Here is a 23703-nt window from a genome sequence, read left to right as displayed (position 1 = left end):
TCTGTGTTGCTCTCAGCCAGGGAAATCAGCCTAATAAATAGCTTTATGGTAATCAGGCTGGTGAACGGCAAGTAGAGCTGCCAATCTTAATACACTTATTAAAGTGCCTGAAAATGTCAGTCTCCCTTGTTGCCCTGTGGCCCTCATCCACACTCTTCACTGCTCTCTCTCTGTACTAGTCCGTCTCTGCCCCTTCTGTTCTTCTGTCATGATCTTTCATACTGACTCTGCTCACCTCAGTCTGTGAGGATTCTTTAGCTTTAGCGGTGTGTCATGTCGTACAATCAGTGCTGTTTATGTTGGGGTCACTGTTTAAATTCATTCCCATGGTCTGGCCTAGAATCAATATCCATGAGGGTATACAGATGTGCGCCCCCTGTCAAAAGTTTTGAGACACTTTCCTATTCAAATAAATTAGAACCTGTCTCAAAACTTTTGACAGGGGGTGTACACAGTTCTGTACAAAGCCTTTAGACATCAAAGCAGACTGAGGATGCTTTCAGAAACTAGAAATGAGCTCAGAGGGAGCAGTACTCCACCAAGGCTGTTTATTCCCCGATATACCATTGTCAGAATTGCAGCATTTGTTTATTAGTTATTGATAATCAGAAATCACAGCAAAATAGAATGTGGTCATTTAATATAGATGTGCCCACAAACAAAATGACTTTGCGCTGAGCACAGGCGTGTGTGATGCATGTGTACGTTATGTGCGGATACCAAATCACGTGCCGTAAATATGTAGTGGGTGGCGGGGATTGATGGAACTTGTACTCAACCCCACAATTTAATCAGTTGTTACTTGTATGACATGACGGATAAGTCCCAAGTAGTTGGCAGTGGTGGATTTGTAGTAGAATCACAATCATGTTGTCATCAGTAGGCAGCTGATGTAGTGTTCACTTGTAGTCATAGTTACAGTGATGCCGTGCCGCTATCTTGCAATGAAACACAAATATTGAACAAATCCGTGGATCCAGACTATAAGCCGCATCACTACAAAAATCTAATCAATTGATCTTTGTGACAGTTCTGACCTTCTCTGAAAATTTAATCCAAATCTGTTAGTCCGTTTTTGAGTAATCTTGCTAACAGACAGACAGACAGACAGACTTACCATCGCCAACCGTCACATAATTTCGCTGCGTTCCTGGGCAGAGTAATAATACCATTAAGAGTTTCTATTTGTCAGTAACCTTCCTATAGTGCAGTAAAGAGAAAGAAAAACTTAACCTGATCAGTATTTGAGTATTTGCGGCGAGAATCCTTTACCTTCAACATAGCTCCGGTTTTATTCTGTACATTCAGACACAGTTCACGTGGCAGATCATTTGTGTAGCACCTTGGAGAATTTGCCACAGGTTTCTCTGTGGATTTAGGCTTTTCTGTCTCTTCATGTAATCCAGACTGACTCCATGAGCTCTACAGGGGCCGAACCATCTGTTGCAGGAGTCCTTGTTCTTGTTGTGACTGACGACAGTCCTTGATGACTCTGGCTGCATGTTTAGACTTAATTTCCTGCAGATTGACTATGGGACCAGTCAGATACCTCCCTTATTGCACTATGTGATGGATATGAATCTCAACATATGAAGCACCTAAAACTTTGCACTGTACAGCGTCTTTGGTAAATACCACTCCAGTCTTCTTCCTGCATGACTACTACAATGAATTTGACTCTAAAATAGCCTACAGGAACGATTTTAGAATGCATAAGACTCCTGGTGGTATTGAGCAATGAATTTATTTGAGTTTTATGTCATGGTCAAGTTAAATAAGGTAAACACCTGACTGCCACAACATGACCAAGTCAGGCTCCTTCTATGTTACATCTTGCCAGCAGTGACCTGGCCTTTGCACTTTGGGTTCCATGACATTATGTACTGCACATTCCAAACTGTCAGAAATAAAGCATATGCAAAATACTTCTTATGTTTTCATGACTATTTTTTTCTGTGGAACTTAGTTTTAAAAAAGAACAACACAAATAAAGTTGATTATGATTATTATTCCACATTTATTATAATGTGGCATTTTGGTGACATTCTGCAAAAGTTTGCAAGTTGATGAATGGATTATGCCTCTACTAATGGCAATTCTCATCATTTTTCTCAGATTTATAGGAGCGCAACCCTTTATTGTGTCAAATGCATTCACAAAAATGTATGTTTTTTTTAGTTTTCCAATATTGTACTTGCAGCATAGGTAAAATGTCAACAAAAAGAGAGAAAGAAAATGAGAAAAAAAACAAGGAACATAACTTTGGGAGTTGAACAAAGAATAAACAGTGTAGGATAAAAACATTAGCGGTTAGACAGCTGCAGTTTCAAGACTTATTTTTTGTGGCATAAAATTCAAAGCTTCCGAGTATTAAAATGAAATATCTCCACTGACAGCTTCATACGTTGCTGTCTTTGTTGAAGCTGCTCCACATTTGAGCCCCTTCAACCCCCAGAAAGTCTCCTTTAGCGGCGCGCTGCTTGGTTTCTTTTTAAAATCCTTGGCTCTTGCCTCAGCAAAGTGTAATCTTTCTGTTTGAAATTGGAGTCATCGTGGCTTCCGCTCCTTCAGAGAATTGGCTACGTGGTAACAATCCACAATGCAACCTGACAGTGCAGCTGCTCCCCTCTCCGCTCCTCAATGCTTCATCTACACTTACATGATCTGTTTCACATGGTGGGTGTGTTTACTGACCCCCTTTGTACAAACACTACAGTCACTGGTCAGGAAAATCCAGCATCCTCAGTCACTCTCTTCTTTTATCCTTCCTTCTGCCTTTTCACCTTTGACACTCTCTGAGGCTCTCTCAGACGTTTCTTCCACCCTCAGCCATCCATCATCCAAAATAGTCTGTGACACTTGGAGTCATTTTTGTCAAGCTTCTCATCACCTCTCCTGTCTGTCACTTAGACTTTTTTTACTGGTAGAACTCTTTCCATTGGCACTTCAGAACGGGGTCACTGAGCCAGCAGCAGCTCTGGCAGCAGCAGCAGCAGTTTGGTAATGAATACATAATCAGCGAGTTGGATCTGCAGAGCTGAAAGAATGGGCAAAGTTTTTTTTTTAGAAATGGGCTCAGTTCAAAGACCTATCGCATAATGAATACACCTCAAGCATCAGTGCTTACAAAATAGTTTGAAACTGATTTGAATTTTAGTTTTTTTGGAACACTCATAAACAAATGTAATCTAGCAGAAAATATGTTTCTCTCAAAACACCATTTAGAGTGCAGACTTTAATGGTTAATTCAGTTCATTACAAACATATTGCACTTGACATTTTTGACAGTTATGCTTCAAAAGTAAATAGCTCTGCTCTTAACATTAGACTGTTGAATGCTTTCATTTTTTCTTTCTTAAATGTACAAAAATGTTTTTTAGTTTGTTGTGATTTTGTGCATTTTTTTGGTCCTCTCTATACAATAAATGTACCCATTCAAGAACTGTGTACACCTTTACAACCCTGATGATGGACTAATATAACCCAGCAATCTGCATAATAATGACATTTTAATAAAAAATGTATTTGGCTGATATTAATAGCAAAAATATTAAGGGTCCATTTACCCAAATTACAAAACTGCATGCAATATGTTGTTACTGACTTATTGACTAGCCATGGAGATGCTTTTATATAGATATCAGTCAGTCAGAGTTCTGTCTACATACTTAGACAATGGACTTGAAGGAAATTTCCTTTGTGGTAATAAAACAATATATGTAAACCTGCTAATTACAGTAAATATCTGGTAATGATGATACCATTATTATCATATATAAATACACTACGGCATGGGGCGGCATGGCTCAGTGGGTAGAGTGGCCGTCTTGCAACCGAAGGGTTGCCGGTTCAATCCTCGCCCCGTCGTGTTCGAGGTGTCCCTGAGCAAGACACCTAACCCCGAATTGCTCCTGATGGGGTCGTGGTTAGCGCCTTGCATGGCAGCTTCCGCCATCAGTGTGTGAATGTGTGTGTGAATGGGTGAATGTGATGTATCATGTAAAGCGCTTTGGGTACCTTGCAGGTATAGTAAAGCGCTATATAAATACAGACCATTTACCATTACTACCATTCAAAAGTCTGGGTCACTTAGAAATATCCTTATTTTTGAAAGAAAAGCCGTTGTTATGAATGAAGATAAAATTAAATGAATCAGAAATACACATTGTTAATGTGGTGACTATTCCAGTTGGAAACGGCTGATTTATAATGAAATATCTGCATAGGGGTTGTTACGGCCACAGGTATCTGTGTGCCGTCTGGCTTCTGGGTGTTTATCTGTTGGGCCTTTGTGTGGGAAAATTGCATGTGTGGGTTCAGCTGTGGCTGTTTCCAGAGTCTCTCCAGGAACCCCACCAGTGAGCCATTCCAACGACGACTCAGGAGTTGACGACCTGCACTGCAACTTTGTTCTCCCCGCCTCCTGACCGTCATGATTGGGCCACCCTCCAGCTCCTCCCCTCCTAATCAGTCGGACCAGCCATCACCACACCTGTAGAGTGTATATATCTGCCACCTTGTTCTTGGTCTGGGTGGCTGGTATTTGTGACCAGTCTGCCCTGATGCCTCTCAGTGTGTGATCTTTTGTTTGTGTTTTGATGAGTTTTGGTCTGTAGGTACGTGTGGTTGGGTTGGTGAGTACCACAGACCACTTTGGTCTGGAGACACTCGTGGTGAGTGCTACAGACACTGTGGGCTTAGTGAAGAAGCAATTCGAGTTTTGAGTCTTTGCTACCTGTGTGGTCAATATGTGTGAATGTGAGGCACCAGTTTTGTTTAGTTTGTTTTTGCACACTTTGTATTAGTTTCTGTTACTGGTGGTGGGTGTTGCTGATGTACTTATGTTTGGCTAGGGAGTTCAGTTGCTTTGTTTTGGGTTTGGATAAGTTTGGGAAACTCTGTTTAGCCTTCTTTTGGTTTTATTCTGTTCTTTGATTTAGCAACACTCACCAGTTTTGTGTTCTGTATTGTCACTCTTATGTTCCGTTCACCACTAAGCAATAAATTCCTTCACCTCAACCAATAACATCTGGTTTTTTGTTGCATCCAGCCAACCCCTAGAGGTTGGATCGTAACAGGGGTACAGACGAACATTCCCAGCAACCATCACTCCTGTGTTCTAACGCTGCATTGTGTTAGCTAATAGTGTTGAAAGACTAAATGATGATTAGAAAACCCTTGTGCAACAAAGTTGGCACATGAATAAGTTTGGAAAACATGAAATTGCCTGGGTGACCCCAAACTTTTGAAGGGTAGTGTATAAATATATATGCAGAGGATATAAACAAATCTAAAAGTAATGCACCCTTTTATTCAGGATGCTCTTCAAAATACTCACCATGTGTTTGTTTAGTAGAAACCTTTGAATGTCATAAAAATAACACGTTTTTCATAATAGTTTTTGCCTGTATTGAGTATGCTTGACAGGTTTTTTTTTTTTACTCTTATTATACAGTCACCACAGTAGAAAAAAAAGAATGTAACATATATTACCCTAAAGCTAATAGAAGCAACACTGTGAATGGATGACTGCTGGTTTGGGTCACCTGACTATTTGGGAGTAGCAGGGTGGGGAAGGCACCATCTGCTTCTGGTCATACTGGCAGCTCCGGTGTGAATGTGTTTATATGTGGTTATATAAAGAGGGCAAGACTGAAAAAGAACAACTGCTCATAAACTCAGGTGCTGCTGATTCCGTTCAAACATTATTTCAGACATTTTTCCAATTAAACTAAGTAGGATCATTGCAGTGGTTGCTTATTTGGAACTTATTATTGTTGGTTAGCTTTGCTTCTTCTACGAAGTCAGCTTATCGTTAGTCTTTCGATAGGAATAAAGACAAAGCAATTCAGAGTTGCACACCAATTTGCTTGCTGCTGTTGTCATTTTATGTTTGTTTCACGCAGTTAAATTCAATAAAATGGCATTTGCTTTACACTTCAATTACAGCCAAAGCTTCGCATTAAACTTGCTAAATGTGACTCCAGCCTACACAAGCAACATTATCATAAATGTCAAAATTAGAATATTCTCCAAACATTATTCTGAGCACCTAATTACATTTATATGACGGCAATTAAAAGTTTACTTCAGTCACTCGGCGGTAGTCATTTGGAGACAGATGGAGGAAGAGAGATGGACAAAGAAGAGAAGTGCATATTTTCTCAAGTCAATTCAATTCCAGGCCTTTGTTTGCTTTGAGCGTGTGTGTGTGCGTGTGTGTGTGTGTGCGCGCGAATGTGCACGTGAAGGGATGTCAGCGCAGGTCACAGACTGACTGTATTGATTAATTAGTGTTTACTCAGTAATTGCCCAGTGATCGTTACAGCTACAGCCCATGGGTAGTATTCTCTTGACACACACACGCCCACAAAGACACACACACTTACAGCCTCCGCTAATGAATCAGTATTGGCATGTGGCATGACGGATACATAAGCATAAATGGAGATCATGCATCAAATAATAATGAACAAATCATACCGCAGATGAGTTATTGCTCAGGCATACCAAATATAATTTCTGGATTCATTTAGCCTGTCTATTTATAGATTCTTTCAACAGCACGACGACTGTTAAAATAGCAGCCACTCTTCTGGTTTTAATTCGTTTAGGCTCCATTTATTCAGGCGACACTCATGGAAATCAAGGATCTCATTTTCCAAGGGAGATGCAGGCAAGACAAGAGCGTACAATCACTAGACGCAAAGAAGAAACCAGTGGTGATACCATCTGTTCTGACATTACACAGAGGCAAAACTCTTAGAACTCAGAGGGCTGAATTTTAAATCCACGGTTGACCTCAAACTGCAGGGATGCACGAAAATGTAAACCAACAGTAGAAGGAATAATTAAGTGTCAATAAATCTCTAAAAAATGAGAGAACTCAAATGGCACAAACTAAAGCAGAGGCTTAAAATCAAGCTTCTTGGTTTTTAAACACATTAACTGTTAACGTGATGGAATTATACACAACATCTGTGCATGTCCACCTCGAATCATTACACTGAAAACATCCAAAACGACAGAAGGAAAACGTATTATGGTATGTGACACAAAGCCGCCGCAACTGCACTCTTCACACTGTTTTTAAATCTTAGTATTCATAGGCATGCGTGACCAATTGTGTTGACACTGCAGGGTTGTCATTGCGTGTTTCCTTCCCACCAATGGATTCAGAAGATAATTGGCAACAGGATTGTGACGTGAATGGGTTCTGGAGACAGCTATATGTGTTATTGTGCGTGTGACGGGGAGTGACAAACACAGAGGGGCAGATTTGTCATGCTTTTGCTGATGGCTTTTGTGATTTCATCCTGTGCATTTTGTTAGCGAGCACTGTATATTGATATAGGCATGATTAGTGCCACTCTTTTTGCCTTTATTATATATAGGATATAAGACAGAGAGACAGGAAGCATGGGTAGAAGAGTGGGGGGGTGCAGTAAATGGCCATGGGCTGGATTCGAACCCATGACCGCTGCGTCGTGGACTAAATCTGCTTTTTATGGCTCACTCGCTCAGACAGCGGAGGTATTGCCATTCTTGTGGGTGGGAGAACACAAAACTAAGACTTCTACTCAGCTATTACTTTGACTCCACCATACAGTACGTTAAAATCAATTTACGTTTTGAAAAATGCACTTCACACTTACACTTGGATGCCGTGTTTCAAGCGGCTGTTTAACCCCATTTGTCTAATATGGGCAAAAACTAATTACTTGGGAGGGAAAAAGTGCTGCTCATACAAATTTTTCTATTAATTCATAATCATGATGCAACATCTGACTTCAGACAAGCAATGTTGGATGTGACGTGCATTTCATATCAAGTGGATCAGTGGTCTTACTTTAAGCTCAACTTCGATCCAAACTGCATCCGTTTAAGGTGATGAGATTCTGCGGAGAGGACAGTACTGACACCCACTCATAATTAATCACCCACATTGGAATAAGAATGGTGCGGGCAGATGTGCCGAACAAAAGGACCGTGTCATCACGCTCAATAAACCCAGGAAGCTAAGTTAAGACGTTGTGGGGGTTAGGATGTGTTTGTAGGTGGGTTAAGGGTTGCGCCCTCTCTTGCTGACCTCTGAGCCATCAGCACACTTAACCCCTCATTTTGATTGACCTGGTTCTGCTCCCAGATGAATGGTGCAGCCAGCCTCTTTAATACACTGAAGAGGGAGTTGTTGAGAGTGGAAAGTGTGACCACTTTATGGAGGCACTGACTGAGGCAAAAGTGTTTTTATTCATCCCGTTTGCAGTGTGAAAGCCAGCTCAGTGTGATTGAGTTATTTGATTGATATAATTATAACATTAAAACATTATAATAATTTCAATGCTTGTCTGTCAGTTTGTACATTTTATGCCACTTTGCTGTTCTAAGTGAATATCTCAACAACTACAAGATGTTTTACATAAAAGAGCCATACAGCTAATCAGTCCAAAAAATATATAAAAATCCAACAAATCCATTGTTCCTTCAGTTAAAATGGTTTACATTCCACAACACAGTATTCTGCTAATTTTGTACAAAGTTCATTAAGAAACTTTACCAGTCAATGTCCAGAACTTATTTGTAAAAAGAGCAAGTAAGTACAACTTAAAAGGAACAGAGATCTTCATAAAAGCAAAATTTAGGACCAAATTAATGGAACGTTGCATTACTGTGAAAGGAGTCAGTTTACGGAACAATCCAAACAAGGAATCAAAAGAATTTAAATCACATGCAAGTTTGAAAAGCGTAATTTAAAACCAGCATATCATTAAAATGCAAAGAAATTAAATGGGAGTATCATAGGGTTTGTTTTGAGAGAAAACTCAGATATGAGTGAGAGGGGCTGAGCAGGCCTCTCAGACTTTTTAGTCATATTTATTTGTTTTTAACGCTCATTGTAATCTGATTTGTAATAAAGGGGTGGATTACATAAATGTATTCTTCTTTCTGCTCCCTTTCATTCAGAAATGTGGGAAAATAATTGTTTTTTGTTTTCTTTTGTCAATGAATGAAATTAAAAGTAACTGAGATGAACTGATAATTAACTGAATGCAGGCAACCATGTTCCCTTCAGGATGAACTGCAATAACTCTGATGATCTCTAAACCTTCTGTGTAGCACAATCATCAGGTCAAAATTTGAATTTCTCAAACAGTCACAAACCAGTCACAAAGTAAAAAGTTTGTGACCTGCCTCTGTTCCACTAGATGCAGTAGCTCAAGGAGATCTCCCTTTCAGCATTTCTTTCTATGGTCTGTTGGAAACCACATAGCCTTAACACTTCAAAATGTGTGCAATAAAAAAACTACAGTTTGCAAAAAAAACTCGAACCATCTTTAGCATGGGTTGGCAGTTGTAACCTGTTTTTATCCACATGCAGAAAACCAACGCTCACTTTCATTTTTTAATTTTTTTTGTAACCCCTGAAACTGCAACCGAATGACATCCAGCCTCTTGTGTTTAACTGTGACGTCTATGCGGCCAAATGCTGATGGGAAATGGCGAATCAGAACTATAGATATGAACAAAATAAGATAAATACTCTATTTAACAGAGAAATACTCTATTTCAGGGTTATGTTTGATAGTTCAGTTACCACACTCTCCAAATGCTGGAGTGTCCTTGAGCAAGACCAGCACCTGATTGATTACTGATATAACAATGGCTTATATTTTTCTGTTTTTTTTTTTTTTGTAGAGAACACAGAACATACATTAAAAAAAAGTTTGGGGTCACTTAGAAATGTCCTTATTTTTCAAAGAAAGGCAGTTTTAATCAATGAAGATAACATTAAATGAATCGGAAATACACATTGTTAATGTGTTAAATGACTATTCTAGCTGGAAACAGCTGATTTTTAATGGAATATCTCCATAGAGGAAAAGAGGAACATTTCCGGCAACCATCACTCCTGTGTTCTAATGCTACATTGTGTTAGCTAATGGTGTTGAAAGGATAATTGACGATTAGAAAACCCTTGTGCAGTTATGTCAGCACTTGAAAAAAACTGTGAATTTTCATGGAATACATAAAATTGTGTGGGTGACCCCAAACTTGTGTGCGTTTATATTTTAGTGAGCACATTTGCATGGTGTTCAAAGAGAAGGAAAGAAAATGAAAGAATCGCTGATATGGCATATGACAGAGTCTTGATTTTCCAGTATTTCTAATCAACTAAATATTAAGACAAAGAAAACTGGTCAGCTTTTCTATAATCTAAGGAGAAAAGGACACAATTTCCATTCATTCCAACAACTCACCCACCAAATATCCACCGCAGGAGCCAAACTGCATTATCATAATCTCATCTCTGAGGCTTATCACAACTCTTTCTCCCACAAACACTCGGGAAATTCAACGAGCCACACTGACAATTATAAATCCAATCATCTCTCCTGAGCCATGCTTTTTTCTTTTTCTTTTTTTTATTGCAAATGCATGACATTAAATCCCATATTGCACCTTATGAGTAAATCTAAGCACTGCCTTATATCTTCATCACCATCCAATCTGCCTGCGCTCACCACCTGGAGTAATCCTCGCCGTAATGGAGGAAGTTGTCCAAGCTGCTATTAGCACACGCCGAACTCTCTCTGGCTTGCAAAGTAGCATCTCGTGCCCCTCCTTCTCTCCTTTTTCCCCTTCAGTGTTCATCTCCGCCACAGATGCTGTCTAATTTCCATTCCCGCTCGGTTATGTACATAATTCTGCATATTATCTCAGACACGGGGGGCCAAGCACGGGAAGCACAGCAAGAAGAGTCTGTCCGATCAGGTCTAAAAATGTGGAACAAAAGCAGAATAAAAATCATGATAAATGCAGATTTTGTTTTGTTAAGTTTCCAGTAGCAGATCCAAATTTGTCCAACTTAAATGAACTGTTCTCAAAAAAAATTGATGTGAATCTTGCATTTGGATAGAAACGGCTCGATTGGGCCATTTGTGTTCGTAGATGGGGGGCAGTGTTTCAACAGACGGGCCCCTGCTGCAGCTACAGATTGGGGCTTTAAAGTGAAATTGTGGATGATAAGCTTATCAGGAATGCAGCAAGCCAGTGCTCGATAGAAACAGCGATAAGGAGGCTGAAGCTGAAAATACGTGGAGATGATCTGACGGTAATTGGGCACCTAGCTGGACTGCTGAGCCATCACAGAGCCACAAAGCACCACCTGATGTGATTCATCCCGGACTGGAAAAGACTGGGGAGGTTTCTTAATGGGAAAGACGGGGGAGGACAGATGGAGGGATAAGGTGAAGGAGCACAGAATGGACAGCGAGGACGACTCAGATTCTTCATTAACAAGGAACTGTCACACATACGCGTGGATTCAGGCACAGAGAAGTGTGGAAGGCACTGAGCTATTTTCATTTGGTTCTGTATTCACACGGTACCGTGGTCATGTTTATGCAGCAGCCCTGCCGATAAAACAAGGTGAATTGAAACAAAATTGAAGTGGGGCAGATAGTGGCAGTGGACAAATATAGAGTGAGATAGCGGAGACAGAGGAGAAGAATCTTAAAAAGTGATGACTAAGAATGATGTCATCTTGGTTTGAACAAATTTCACATCACCCACCTTCACTTCTGCACCTATTTTCCTCTGCTTTGAATTTGGTGTTTGCTGTTGGGTGCAAAAACCATCAAGCCACTGACTGAAACCTATTTCCTGTCTTTCTTCAGTCATTTAACTCATCCTTTTTATGAACAGAAAAATGTTTCACAGATTAAAGGATGTCTAATTTGATGACAACCCTGTCCTCTGTTGCATGTGTCAATCAAAACACACACAATGCTGCACCATTTTTTATTTAGAATACTAATAAGCAGCCTCTTGAAATATTCCATGTTTGGCAATCTTGCAAAAATGGATCCACCCTGCTCATGGGTCATTCCAGAATTGGAGGACATTTGGTCTTCAATTTTTTTGAAAAATAAACTTTCTCTTTTACAGTTGTCTCCATATTCATCAGTAATAGGCAATAAACTATCAAAGGCTTGATTGGCTCAGCTTACACAACAATGTTACCATTTTTACTCCATGTTTCATTTGTTGTTTGCTAACCCTACTCTAATCACAGCAACAGGGCTGCTAATCCATGCTAATGTTAGCTTTTTCTCAGGAGTAGAAGCTCGATATTTAGCTTCCAAGAGGACAAACTTACTGATACAAAAAAGTAAAAAGAATTCGTCTAATCCTGAAAATGTACATCAGGGTTGCATGAGGTAGAATGAGACATTCAATCAAGGCTGACACTGTTATGAAAATGTGAAAAATAGAAGAGAGGACATAGCTTTGCTCAACCCATTCTTTTGGAAAACTTCTTGATGAAGTTAATTCCAGTGTTTCATGTAATTCACAGTTTTCTTCTTCTTCTACCAGCTAAAAAGGTTACGCTAACAGGGTTGTTGTGCTACACATGTTCCATGCCTAATAATTATTATTTAAATATTATGTTGATTTAAAGAAATATTCCTACAAGATAGACATGAATGAAAAAAAATAATACCAAAAAAGGAAGTCTAGGTTCCATTTTAACTGAATGGTGATTCAATTTGGTCATCAGGGACCAGGAACAAGAGAACAACTGCATTTTAGGGCAACCCCAGATTTATTTGGTATTTTAAATTATATTTTCAAACATTCTTTTCTCCTAGATTTTTCAGATTTTGGTCTCAGGACAAGTAAACCTACAAATAACTGCATGTTTTAGTATTTTCTGCATGGATTGTTTGAAATTTGATGGGTGGGATGTAAAATGTCCTCCTATTCTGGAATGACCCTCATGCTAAAAGGACCAGTAGGGTCAAAAATAGTTAAATTATAAGCGGCACCATCTCTCAGTAATTCCTTTAAAGATTAATTGACGTTCCCCCTCAGTTGGCATCATCAAAGAGATCCTGATATCCCAGAAAAAAACAGAGTGTTCCTCTGATTGTGGTAGTGTGTGCATTTTGTGAAAGTACATGTTTAAACAGGCACCACCGGCATCCAAAGTTGAGCTAGTTTTGCGCTTACAAAATAAATTGTTTTAGCTTCACTGTTACACAAATCATAATTAGAAATGACTTTTTTTCTCTCCCCATCGGCAATTTGTGAATTAAAGTACTGAACTTTAGCTTTTCAATAGCGGTGCCACATGACTCACAAAGCATTTGTAACCACATTTCATTTGTCTGAGTATTCTTGACCATGCTGTGTTGGTAGTTTACAGACTTGTGCTGTGGAGCTCTTTTCATTCATGTCAGGAGTGATAGAGATGCAGAGTGTGTTAATTCATTTCCTTTTCCTCTATCAACACCACATACCAATTGTGCATTGTCAGGACTTTATCTGTCCTGAAAAGCATCTCATTTGAATAGATGGCAGTACTACAAGTTTCTGTGCAATATACTCTCTGTAAAACTTTGAGAGTGCATTGCCAGGTTTGTGTGAAAAGTCCGGACCCTTTCCCTACTAGAATAGTGTGTTTGTTTTGGCTCGGTGCCATCGCTATGTGGGGTCCAAATCCCTCCACCTGCTCTCCACTGTCGTTTGTCTGGCCAGCCAGTGCTGAGCCCTCCCTGGCCATCACACATTCTCTTTCTAGCCCACTACAAAGCCCCAGCCGCCGCCACACCGCCAGCATCAGCACGAGCTCACAGAGAAAGGTCACATTTAATGATCCAGGCGTCGCGCTGGAGCTGGAACCAGCCTTGACAGTGTGGGGTCCAGAGGTGAAACTGTCTGTGTCTGCATTCCTGGTGACTTTGAATTAGCGTGCATCTAGGTGAATCCACGTCTTAAGTCTGTGCGATGCGAGTTACTGAGAGAGGCCACGGCAAAGGTCGGCTAGTGGTTGGCTTTTGACGAAGACGGTGTCAAGCTCAGGTGAATACTAGGGGAGACAACTGGTGGTTCCCAGAGCTTGGCTCACGCTATGAATAAAGATGCTCGGCCTCCCAAATGCTCCCTAGAAATCCATTAATAATGCATGTCTACTAGCCAGCCATTCCCAGAGAATAAATGAGGAATACAGAATCAAAGATGTGAATCTTGTGGGAAGCAATGCAAACTGTTAGCATTTTTCTCTGCCTCTTGTTTTCGTCTTTTGTGCTGTAGGTCTAGAGCCCTCTGCAGGCACCGGCTGGATTCACACAGAGCCGCACTGACAGCATCATTAGCACCAAACGGCATCCACACTTAACATCCACCACAGGGTTCCCTGGTGAAGGAAGTGTAACCCTCCTCTCAGAGCCCCCAGTAGGCATCAGGGTACCATGCTGGTTGTCTTCCTTTTGTTGCTCCAAAAGCCTGCTTGCGGTGTGCAAATTGGTCAGGCTTGATTGTATGAAATGCTGATGTGCACTGATAAAGATTCTGGAGGCAGCTCTGCTTCTGCACAAATAAACAGTCGTGGATGTTGTGGGGGGAACATACATTTAAGGGATTTGCATACTGAAATATTTAGGAGTAATTGGCTTGGAAATACACGCACACATATACACACAAATGTAGTGGGAGTCGGTGCCAGATTTATGTTGAGTAGAGCAAAGGGGAATCTACTTGACCTCTATGAAGGGACAAATGGCCACATTAGTGCCCATAAATTGCTATATCCACACTCGCATACAATTACACAGTGCAGCAGACATCTCCGTCCTAACTGAATAAAATGCTATATTCATGTGTATACAAATATACAACACACAATTAAAACAATGCTTTCAGACATATACACTACCATTCAAAAGTTTGGAGTCACTGAGAAATGTCCTTATTTTTGAAAGACAAGGAGTTTTGTTTTTCAAAGAAGACAAGAATAAATGAATCAAAAATACAGTCTAGACATTGTTAATGTGGTTTGAATAGAATATCTATATGGGGTACAGATGTCCATTTCCAGCAATGCTCACTCCTGTGTTCTAATTGTAGATTGTGTTAGCTAATGGTGTTGAAAGGGTAGTTGATGATTTGTGCAATTGTGTTAGCACATGAATAGAAATGTGTGTTTTCATGGAAAACATGAACTTTTCTGGGTGATCCCAAACTTTTGAACATGTGCTTGTGATATGATAAAATTAAAGCTTTCCAGCCAAAGAACACTTGATCTGAAGTTTAATGATTGCACATGCAATTTTAATGAGGTATTTTATATCTACGGAAAAAGAGGAACTGACTACTACAACACACTTGTTTAAAAAAAATAATTTAACAGTCAAACATCTTCCTTAGAGCTTTCTTTCTAGCACCTGTTCCCTAAAGAGCACCCGTCTCAACAGCTATTGACCCGAGCAGAGGGTCTGCAGTCTCTTATGGATTATGAATGTATCTCCTGCGGTCGGTAACCGAATTCAGAGCGCAAATGAGAAGCTGCACGAGCAGGAAGGTAGAGAAGCTAATTAGACTCTCACCTGCACTGCGGCTATATTCAAATTGCAAATATTCAAGTTGGAAGAATTTCCAAGTTCCTTTTCTTCAATATTTTTTCTTCCTGGGAAAAATACATGAAGCAAAGAAAGCATGAATTTACTGAGCCATCAGTGTACGTAAAGATATTTTGGGGCACTCAACCCATAGACTGAATCACAAAACACAAAGCAGACTTCATAAAGCACAATGACATGTCTTCCAATTTGAAAATGGTAGAAAACATCTACATGTTATTTTCATTCCCCAAGATTCAACCTCAAGGTAACCCTTCGATGCGTGAGTGATTGGACCCTACACTCTTCCATGAGTGGGTGAAAAATGACCCGCATAAAAATCGTGTTTTATCACTGTTATAGAAAATAAAAGTTGTTTTGTTAAGGAGGAGGCGCTACTTAGTGCTTTGAGTTTTAACAAATTTTGCACAGAAATGACTCATTTGTACCATCGAGGTGCTTCATTTTTGCACACTTGATTTTAATGCAAGCTCAGGAATTAATAAATCACATTTAACCCTTTGATGCATGAGTGATTGGACTCTACACTCTTCCATAAATGGGTCAAAAATCACCTGTGTAAGAATCTATATGTTTATCTACCATTTTTTTTGTCATTTTGGTTAAGAATAACAGTTTGTATTAATTGTTTGTAGTATATTTTTGTCTACACAAGGATGATTTCATGTTAGAAATATGCTTATTTTTCATTTTATAACAGCTTTTGATAACTGAAAAGGAAAAAATATCACACAGAACAGCAATAGAAGAATGTCAACATCCATTCTGTTGACTTTTTCCACTCTGTTTCTCCCGCTGTTGCTGCGCTCCGTCCCTCCAAGCTTGTGCCCTGCATCACCTCTCGTATGTAATAGTAATACAAATATTACAATTTCTTTAAAAGTAGAAAAGGCAACTGAAAAATTTTAATGAAATAATTCTGAAAACATGTTTTTTGAGAAATAGCTGGAAAATTAAATAAAAAAACTTTTAATTACAAAGGCATTGCAAGAAAATGACCTCGCTGGGTCATTTTTGACCCACTTATGCACCTAAGGGTTAATCGACTGTAAAAAGTGACTTTCGTTAATTCGATAGTGGTCAGCCTCTGTGCGTCTGGCTTGGGTGCTGTAATCCCCGAAGAAACAGTCAATAGAGAAAACAGAAAAGGCGTGATAAGGGAGGAGAAAGAGAGTAAATGAACTGATAGATAAAATTTGCCATGCCCAGGAGTCCACCATAGCGCTGTGTTTGAGTGAATTGTCCATTATTTCCTAAATTGGTTATCGGACAGCATTGATTTTCCCATTGAGCCTCCCTCTGAGCTGCAGGTCGACCCACACAAGCTGCCCGCCCACTGCCTTGCTATCGAGCTCCCCGCCTGGATACCCGTGGTTTTGACCACCGGCCCCCAGAAAACACCCCCTGCCCGCCCCCTAGTGATGAATCAGCACATGATAACCAGCGAAACATATCTCTATTATGCTTTAACAAAATCTATATGTTGAAATCTGGATGAAGACGACTTTCACTCGAGTCAAACAGCTGGATTTTTGTTAGGACACAGTGATATTGATTTCTGATGCAGTTGGAAATTCAGATATCAGAGTTTACCTATCACTTTCATTCTCCCAGTGTAGTCAATCTATATCCTTTACACCAGTATACAATTGAAAAGGCTTTTCTTTAACTTTATGTCATTGATCACTGATTAGTGGAACTATTACGCCTACAACCATTCTTCAATTAGGAAGCCTGAATGTATCGATAACACTTAAAGATTGTAGAGGAGGAGACTGAGTTTCTGGAAGCTCTCGGGAAAGATCCCAAAGAATATGAGACCAGATGTGCATGAGGCACGTCCGTCCATCAGCCCCTCCGTCTACGTTGCTCTGCCACACATAGATTCCCCTCAATAGATTCATTGTTCCTCCTCGCCTCTCATGCTTACTTTCCCTATAGATCTTAGGAGCGAACCACGCACTCAATCTACACTCCATTAGAGCTTGCAGATGAAAAGAGAGAAAGAAACAGAAGTGTGAGGGCAGTGAAAGAGAAGCTATAAACTCAGCATTATTGATGCTGCTTGAAGCTGGTGACTGGGACAGCGGGGAGAGAGAGGGGCGGGGGAGCTCAGAAGTAAATCCACCTTTCACGCCCATGTCCACTCATCAAAAGGCAAACGTCACTCCCCTCTGTGACCAAATACACCCACATAAGGCAGCACAAAGAGGGCACCCTCTTGCTGGCTCTTTACTATCAGTCGATGGACACATGCTGGGAGGCAGCTGGACGCTTTGGAAACCAGCTCAGAATTGAAATATGAAAGAGAGAAAGAAATTGTTCCCTCTAAACCAAATGACATATGATGAATATGTTACATACACCTGACCGCGGTGTGTGTGTGTGTGTGTGTGTGTGTGTGTGTGTGTGTGTGTGTGTGTGTGTGTGTGTGTGTGTGTGTGTGTGTGAGGGCAGCTTTCATTGGTATGCACTGACATGAAGACAAGGCAGGACGCTCATTATAGCAGGCATCAAGGTGATCTGTTGACTTAACTCTACCCTATATACATGCACAAACACACACACACACACACACACACACACACACACACACACACACACACACTTATTTATATGTAAGAACATATGCTGTAACGCTCAGCATGGGGACATCTCATTACAACATGTTAACAAACCCGTGCAGACACACAATAAAAACTAAATTACTTCCACAAGCATTAAAAAAGAACAGGCTTCTGTGAATTCCACCTGGAGCAAAAAAAAACAAAACAGCAGAACACAACCAAGTGCTGCAAGACTGAGCTTCATCACTGACAGAGAGGTGGAGAGAAGGCCAGTGGCAAAAGTTAAGGAGATGTGACAGCTCCGGCCCATCGTTCCTGACAGCAGACAGCTTCATTTAACAGAGTGAGCGGGCTGCAATGCTGATGCTTCGGCAAAATACGCTGGGTTTTTGGGTAATGCTGTCTCTCTGTCACATTTCACTTCCAAAACACTCTGACAAGCGTGTGATCCCAGTCTGATGCCATCATCCTTTCTTATTTTCCTTTTTTTTTCAAAACTTTTTTTTCTAAAAGGAATCTTCAGAAGGATTTAGAATGAGGCATGTATTGCTTCAGTGTGAACTCAAGGACACAAATCGAGGCTGTAAATGGACATACAGATGTGATTATGACATGTATCTGATGACTACATCATCCTCAGTTTGAAACACTTAAAGATCAGTCCAGCTGGGAACCTTTCTCCCATAGTCAGCTTTGATAATAATGAACACTGTACGACGATTAGCTTTCCTCATAAATCAGTGGACTCTCATCACGCATCTGATTTGAGAGCAGCAGCCCCTGAACTTAGATGAATAATCTGTCATAACATCCATTTATCTCCTCTTACTTCACATGAGATTAAACTCCTTTCCGCTTTCCCTTCTCAGCACTCTCCCTGCCTCAGTTACACATTAGCATAACAAAAAACACCCCCTAGTATGTGTGTTTTCAAGAAAAGCCATGTGTCCTCGTGCTGACAGGAAAAGAGAGCGATGACAAACTGGAAGTGGAGTTGAAGCCAGAAGGACGCAAAAGCAAATTCCTTTCACTTACCGTTGAAGCTGGTGAAGTTTCCCCAGTCGAGCAGGGAGCTGTTGAAGGAGGGCAGGGAGACGTTGAAGAACAGATCGGTGCCGTTGGAAGGGTTTCGGATTGTGTCGGTGAACAGGTTCATCTGCAGCAGGGTCTTGATCAGGTAGCGCAGCATCTTGCCGCACGGAGGGACCTGCGCTCCCCCTTTACTGTAGTTCTCACTGTCTCTAACACTCTATTTGTCCTTTTAAAAGTGCAAGTCTGTCCCCTGCTGAATCTCCTTTGCCTCCTTGCTCAGTGTTAAGAGGAGTCAACGAAGCATTTTTGCAGAAAAACAACTGCAAAATCTTGATGAAAAAGTCGATGAGAAGAAATCAAGCTCGGTAGATTAATTGGTTGTAGATGTCAGACTGAGTTGGGGGGCCCCTCGCTGTGATTCCCTCCCAGCATCGGATTGTTCCTTCCTCCTTGTTTCTTTTGTTCTGGGATCAAATAACTTCACATGCTGTCTGCCACCACACACAAAAAAACAGCCTTTCGCCGGTGTAAAAGAATCCAGCAATGTGATGATGACCCCTCTGGATTCTCTCCTCTCTCCAACCCCTCCCTCTAACTCCTCCTGTGTCCCTCCCTCCCTCTCCCGCTCTCCTCCTCTCTCGTCTCTCTCTCTCTGTGATGGGGTCCCGGGGGTCCAGAGGAGAGAGAGAGAGCAGGTGCTGTTGGCAATAAATGTTTAATTATTAGATTAATAATCATCCCAGGAGGCTGTGAATCGGGGCGGCGGGGGCGAATAGACTTACTGTCACTGTCTCCACCATAAACTATACAAAGGTCGCCTCATATGCATAAAGGCACACATACAGTATGTGTTAGACAAACAAACATGGGACTCATCAAACTCATGCTGTGTGGTTTGTTTCTCGCTGTCACACATTCTGAAAATTACAATGCATGGCGCATTTTTCTGAAAAAAGGGATTCAGATACTCAGTTGAAAAAGGTCCCTTTAGAAGAACTGACTGAGTAAAGTTTGGTGTAACTTCATAATGTTGCAAACTGCAAAAACTATTTGATATTTTAGGCTAGTGAATGCATAGTAATTACTCTGCTAAGGAGCGAGTTATGTGACGATTGCCGTACGTTTGTCTGTTTGTCTGTCTGTGTGCAACATTACGGAAAAATGGATCAACGGATTTCGATGAAATTTTCAGGGAAGGTCAGAAATTACACAACTTTAGACTTTGGCTACGATGCAGCTCATAGTCTGGATCCATGGATTTGTTAAAGATTTCTGTAGCTTTGCAAGATAACTCTTACTACAAGTGAACGCCACATCAGCTGCCTGCCGACGCTCACATGATTGCAAATCCTACTACAAATCCACAGCTGCGGACTTATCGGGACTTGTGCATCGGAAATCATACAAGGACTGAGCAGCCTTGGCAGAGTGCTCAGTCCTTGTGCTTTTCTTGTTTTCTTTTGAATTGATGTTGAGGTCTGACAGTGTAATTGTACTGATTGAAAAACACTCACAAATAGTTGCTTTTTTAAACAATAATATTCATTTCACATGCTGACATGGAAAATCACGGAAACACATAACAACACACTGAAAAATAATAGATCCAAAACAACAGCCGCATTAAGTATTAATCAGGTAAAGCTTGTGTTGGTTCATTTTAAGTTTATTTTCCAAAACAACTCTGGGTCCTTAGCTTCATTGCACGGCCTCGCTGTGATGTAATGTGTTTCAGATATTTTGGCAACCATCCTTATGTTTGGGAGATTGCATAAGTGTGTCCATGCTCGTGTGGGTGCATACGGATAAAGACATTTACCCACATGCCTTCAATCATGCTCAAGCATGCTATAGCCCTGATGCATAGTCTACATATCATCGTTGACACGCATGTGCGATCATAGCAGCACGGTCGCATGTGGCTCCCGGACGCCCTGCTGACAGCCTCAGCGTGACTCCCATTAACGATGCCGGTCCCCCATCAGGGCCCTGTCCTCCTGCTCCATCAGTGTAACAATGGGAGCTATCCCGACAAAGCTGCCGTGACGACCCCCGTCCCGTGCCCTATTCCTGGGGTCTTTTCCGGTCCCTCCTCATTTTAGGGGATTTTCCATTCATGAGAAACCTGTGCCAGCTTCATCCATACAGATCGTTAATGGGCGTACAATATGGGCATGGTATGGAAGGAGGACAAGTTGCAATAGAGATCGATAGCCACTGACAAGCTGGATTGTGTGTTGCCTCGGTAGTCTATTCCAGGCATTTTACATGGATGTGCTTTAAATGGGACAGCAATACATGTCTCATGCATAGGGAGGTCCAAAAGTCTGAGACCACATGGGCACAGAAGTTTGGATGTGTAACTTGAGTAAGAAATATTTTGAAACTCTCTCTCTAGGTCACCAATAAACCTAATCCAGATTATTTGCAGTCATCATGTTAAAGTAGACTGCAGTCCCTGAATTATATCTGTCCATTGAAAAGGTGTTGACATGATTTATTTGATCAATCAGACAGACGCTTATTCAAGTAAATCAAACTTTCAATCTGTTAGAAACATTGGCCTTGACAAACTGGCACTGTGATAGTGGAATTCAAGGCAAAGTAAAGGTCTAAGAAGCCAGATTATATACACAACTGCTCAAAAATCATTTACAAATGTCCTTATTTTTGAAAAATAAGCAGTTTTTTTCAATGAAGATAACATTAAATTAATCAGATATACAGTCTTGACATTGTTAATGTGGTAAATGACTATTCTAGCTGGAAATGTCTGATTTTTAATGGAATATCTCCATAGGGGTACAGAGGAACATTTCCAACAACCATCACTCCTGTGTTCTAATGCTACACTGTGTTAGCTAGTCATACTAAAAGGGTAATTGATGATTAGAAAACCCTTGTGCAATTATGTTAACACATGAATAAAAGTTTGAGTTTCAATGGAAAACATGAAATTGTCTGGATGACCCTAAACTTTTGAACGGTAGTGTATCGGATCAAAGAAGGACTTTCTCAGCGTCAAATCATGGATGAAATGAAAGTTTGAAAGAAAACAGTGAACCTCTAAAACAGTTTTTTGGGATCAGTTGTATCCAAAGCAGAATCAGGCAGATCAAAAGTGAGCACACCATCAGAAGATCAACACATCAAGCTTCGTTCAATATAAAATGTATGTTCACTCGCGGTCTCAGACATTTGGACACTCTGCTGAAGGAGAACAGTTTCTGTCTCTGTTTCAAGCAGCATGAGTCAGAGTCTCTGACACACATGCATACACACACGCTCACACACAGTAATTCCTCATCAATCTCCTCAAGAGCAGACTTTCCACCTCCACAGCCAGGGGAGGGATTAACCGTCTAAGAGAGAAAGCACCTTGTTCCACGCTCTCCCCATGTAGAGGCGGCTTCATCATGTGAGAAGAGTTTGTGTGCATTACAGGGAATACACAAGTAGATATAGACAGACAACCTAATTCTTTGCACTTCCTTTTGTTTTAAGTTTTTTTTTAAAACAAACCAAGACCTGTGCCACAGAAATGCATTATTGGGGTTGACTTTTAATTAACCATGCCAACAGAGTCTTTCTGCTTTTTATAGGGCAGTGTAGATAAATATTCAGGCAAATGTTCTATTGAGTCCAACCAAGGACCAAGCATGTCATGCTTGCCCCCTTTTTAGTGATATAAATATTCCCTCTCCTGACAACAGTATGTTTGGGAAAACACAGAAGATAGCAAATCATAACTTGCACGCAGTGATGATGTTGTTGCAATTATCTTCAAAACCAAATTGGCTTTTTTATTTATTTATTTAGTTTATTCTTGTCATAAACTAGCCATAACGAGGCAGCAATGAAGTGCCACTACACAGATATGTGTATGATTACATGCTCCCTGGCTTCTCTTCTCAGCCTCTCGTAATTCTCAGTAATGACTCTCCTTGGCCTTATAATCTGCAATCGTGACTGTCATGTTTTTGTTGAATATCATCATTTCTGCAGTGCAACCTGAAAAGTTATGTTTTTGTTTCTTTAAGTTATTTTTGGCCTTTATTATATAGGACAGTGGGGAGAAAGAGGAAACATGGGTAGAAGAGTGAGGGAATGACATGCAGTAAACGGCCATGGGCTGGATTCAAACTATAGCCCCTGATTATGGTTCACCAACGCAACCAGCTGAGCTATCTGGGCACCCAAAAACTTCAGTTTTAAGTACATAAATGCATTTTTGTAAATGACTTACAGCTTATTTTTTTTCTGATGCAATAGTCTTTGAGAATGTCTGTTACTCCATGTGCACAGGTGCAAGAAACTACCCAAATTTATTAGAGATTTGAAAATACTGGACTACTCCAGTCCTGTAGGTTTTGGTAATACAGAAGATGATACAGCACTGATGTCGCTATAGGAAGTAAGATGCTGGTGGCACTGAAATTGCAGTTTGAATGCAGGATCATGTGCTGTTGATCAGGTTTTATCCACTCTCTTTTGGGGTTGGATCACAGTTGCAGCAGGCAAAGCAGGGCATTCAAAATGTCTCTCTTCCCAGGATCCTTGGTGATCCCAAGGGTTCCCAGGCCAGATGAGATATTTATTCTCTCCAGTGGGTTCTGGGTCTACCCAAGGGTCTCCTACTAGTTAGACTTGCTTAGAAAACCTCCAAAGGAAGACACTCAGGA

At 40.7% G+C, this 23703-nt stretch overlaps 1 protein-coding gene across 2 annotated transcripts in view; it reads right to left on the bottom strand.

The window, feature by feature from the left end:
• The window catches only part of robo3 (roundabout, axon guidance receptor, homolog 3 (Drosophila)), a 221452-nt gene extending 201912 nt beyond the window's left edge, over positions 1 to 19540 (bottom strand). For both annotated transcript variants that reach the window (XM_051937149.1, XM_051937150.1), the window contains exon 1: positions 19025 to 19540. In XM_051937149.1, coding sequence (XP_051793109.1) covers positions 19025 to 19178 — 154 coding nt within the window. In that variant the 5' untranslated portion in view covers positions 19179 to 19540. The remainder of the gene's footprint in view (positions 1 to 19024) is intronic.
• Between the last annotated feature and the right edge of the window lie 4163 nt (positions 19541 to 23703).

Source organism: Acanthochromis polyacanthus, chromosome 17 (genome assembly GCF_021347895.1).
Source record: "Acanthochromis polyacanthus isolate Apoly-LR-REF ecotype Palm Island chromosome 17, KAUST_Apoly_ChrSc, whole genome shotgun sequence".
NCBI classification, from domain to species: Eukaryota; Metazoa; Chordata; class Actinopteri; family Pomacentridae; genus Acanthochromis; species Acanthochromis polyacanthus.
The sequence above is the reverse complement of the archived record's forward strand: the minus strand, read 5'-3'. Positions and strand labels throughout refer to the sequence as shown.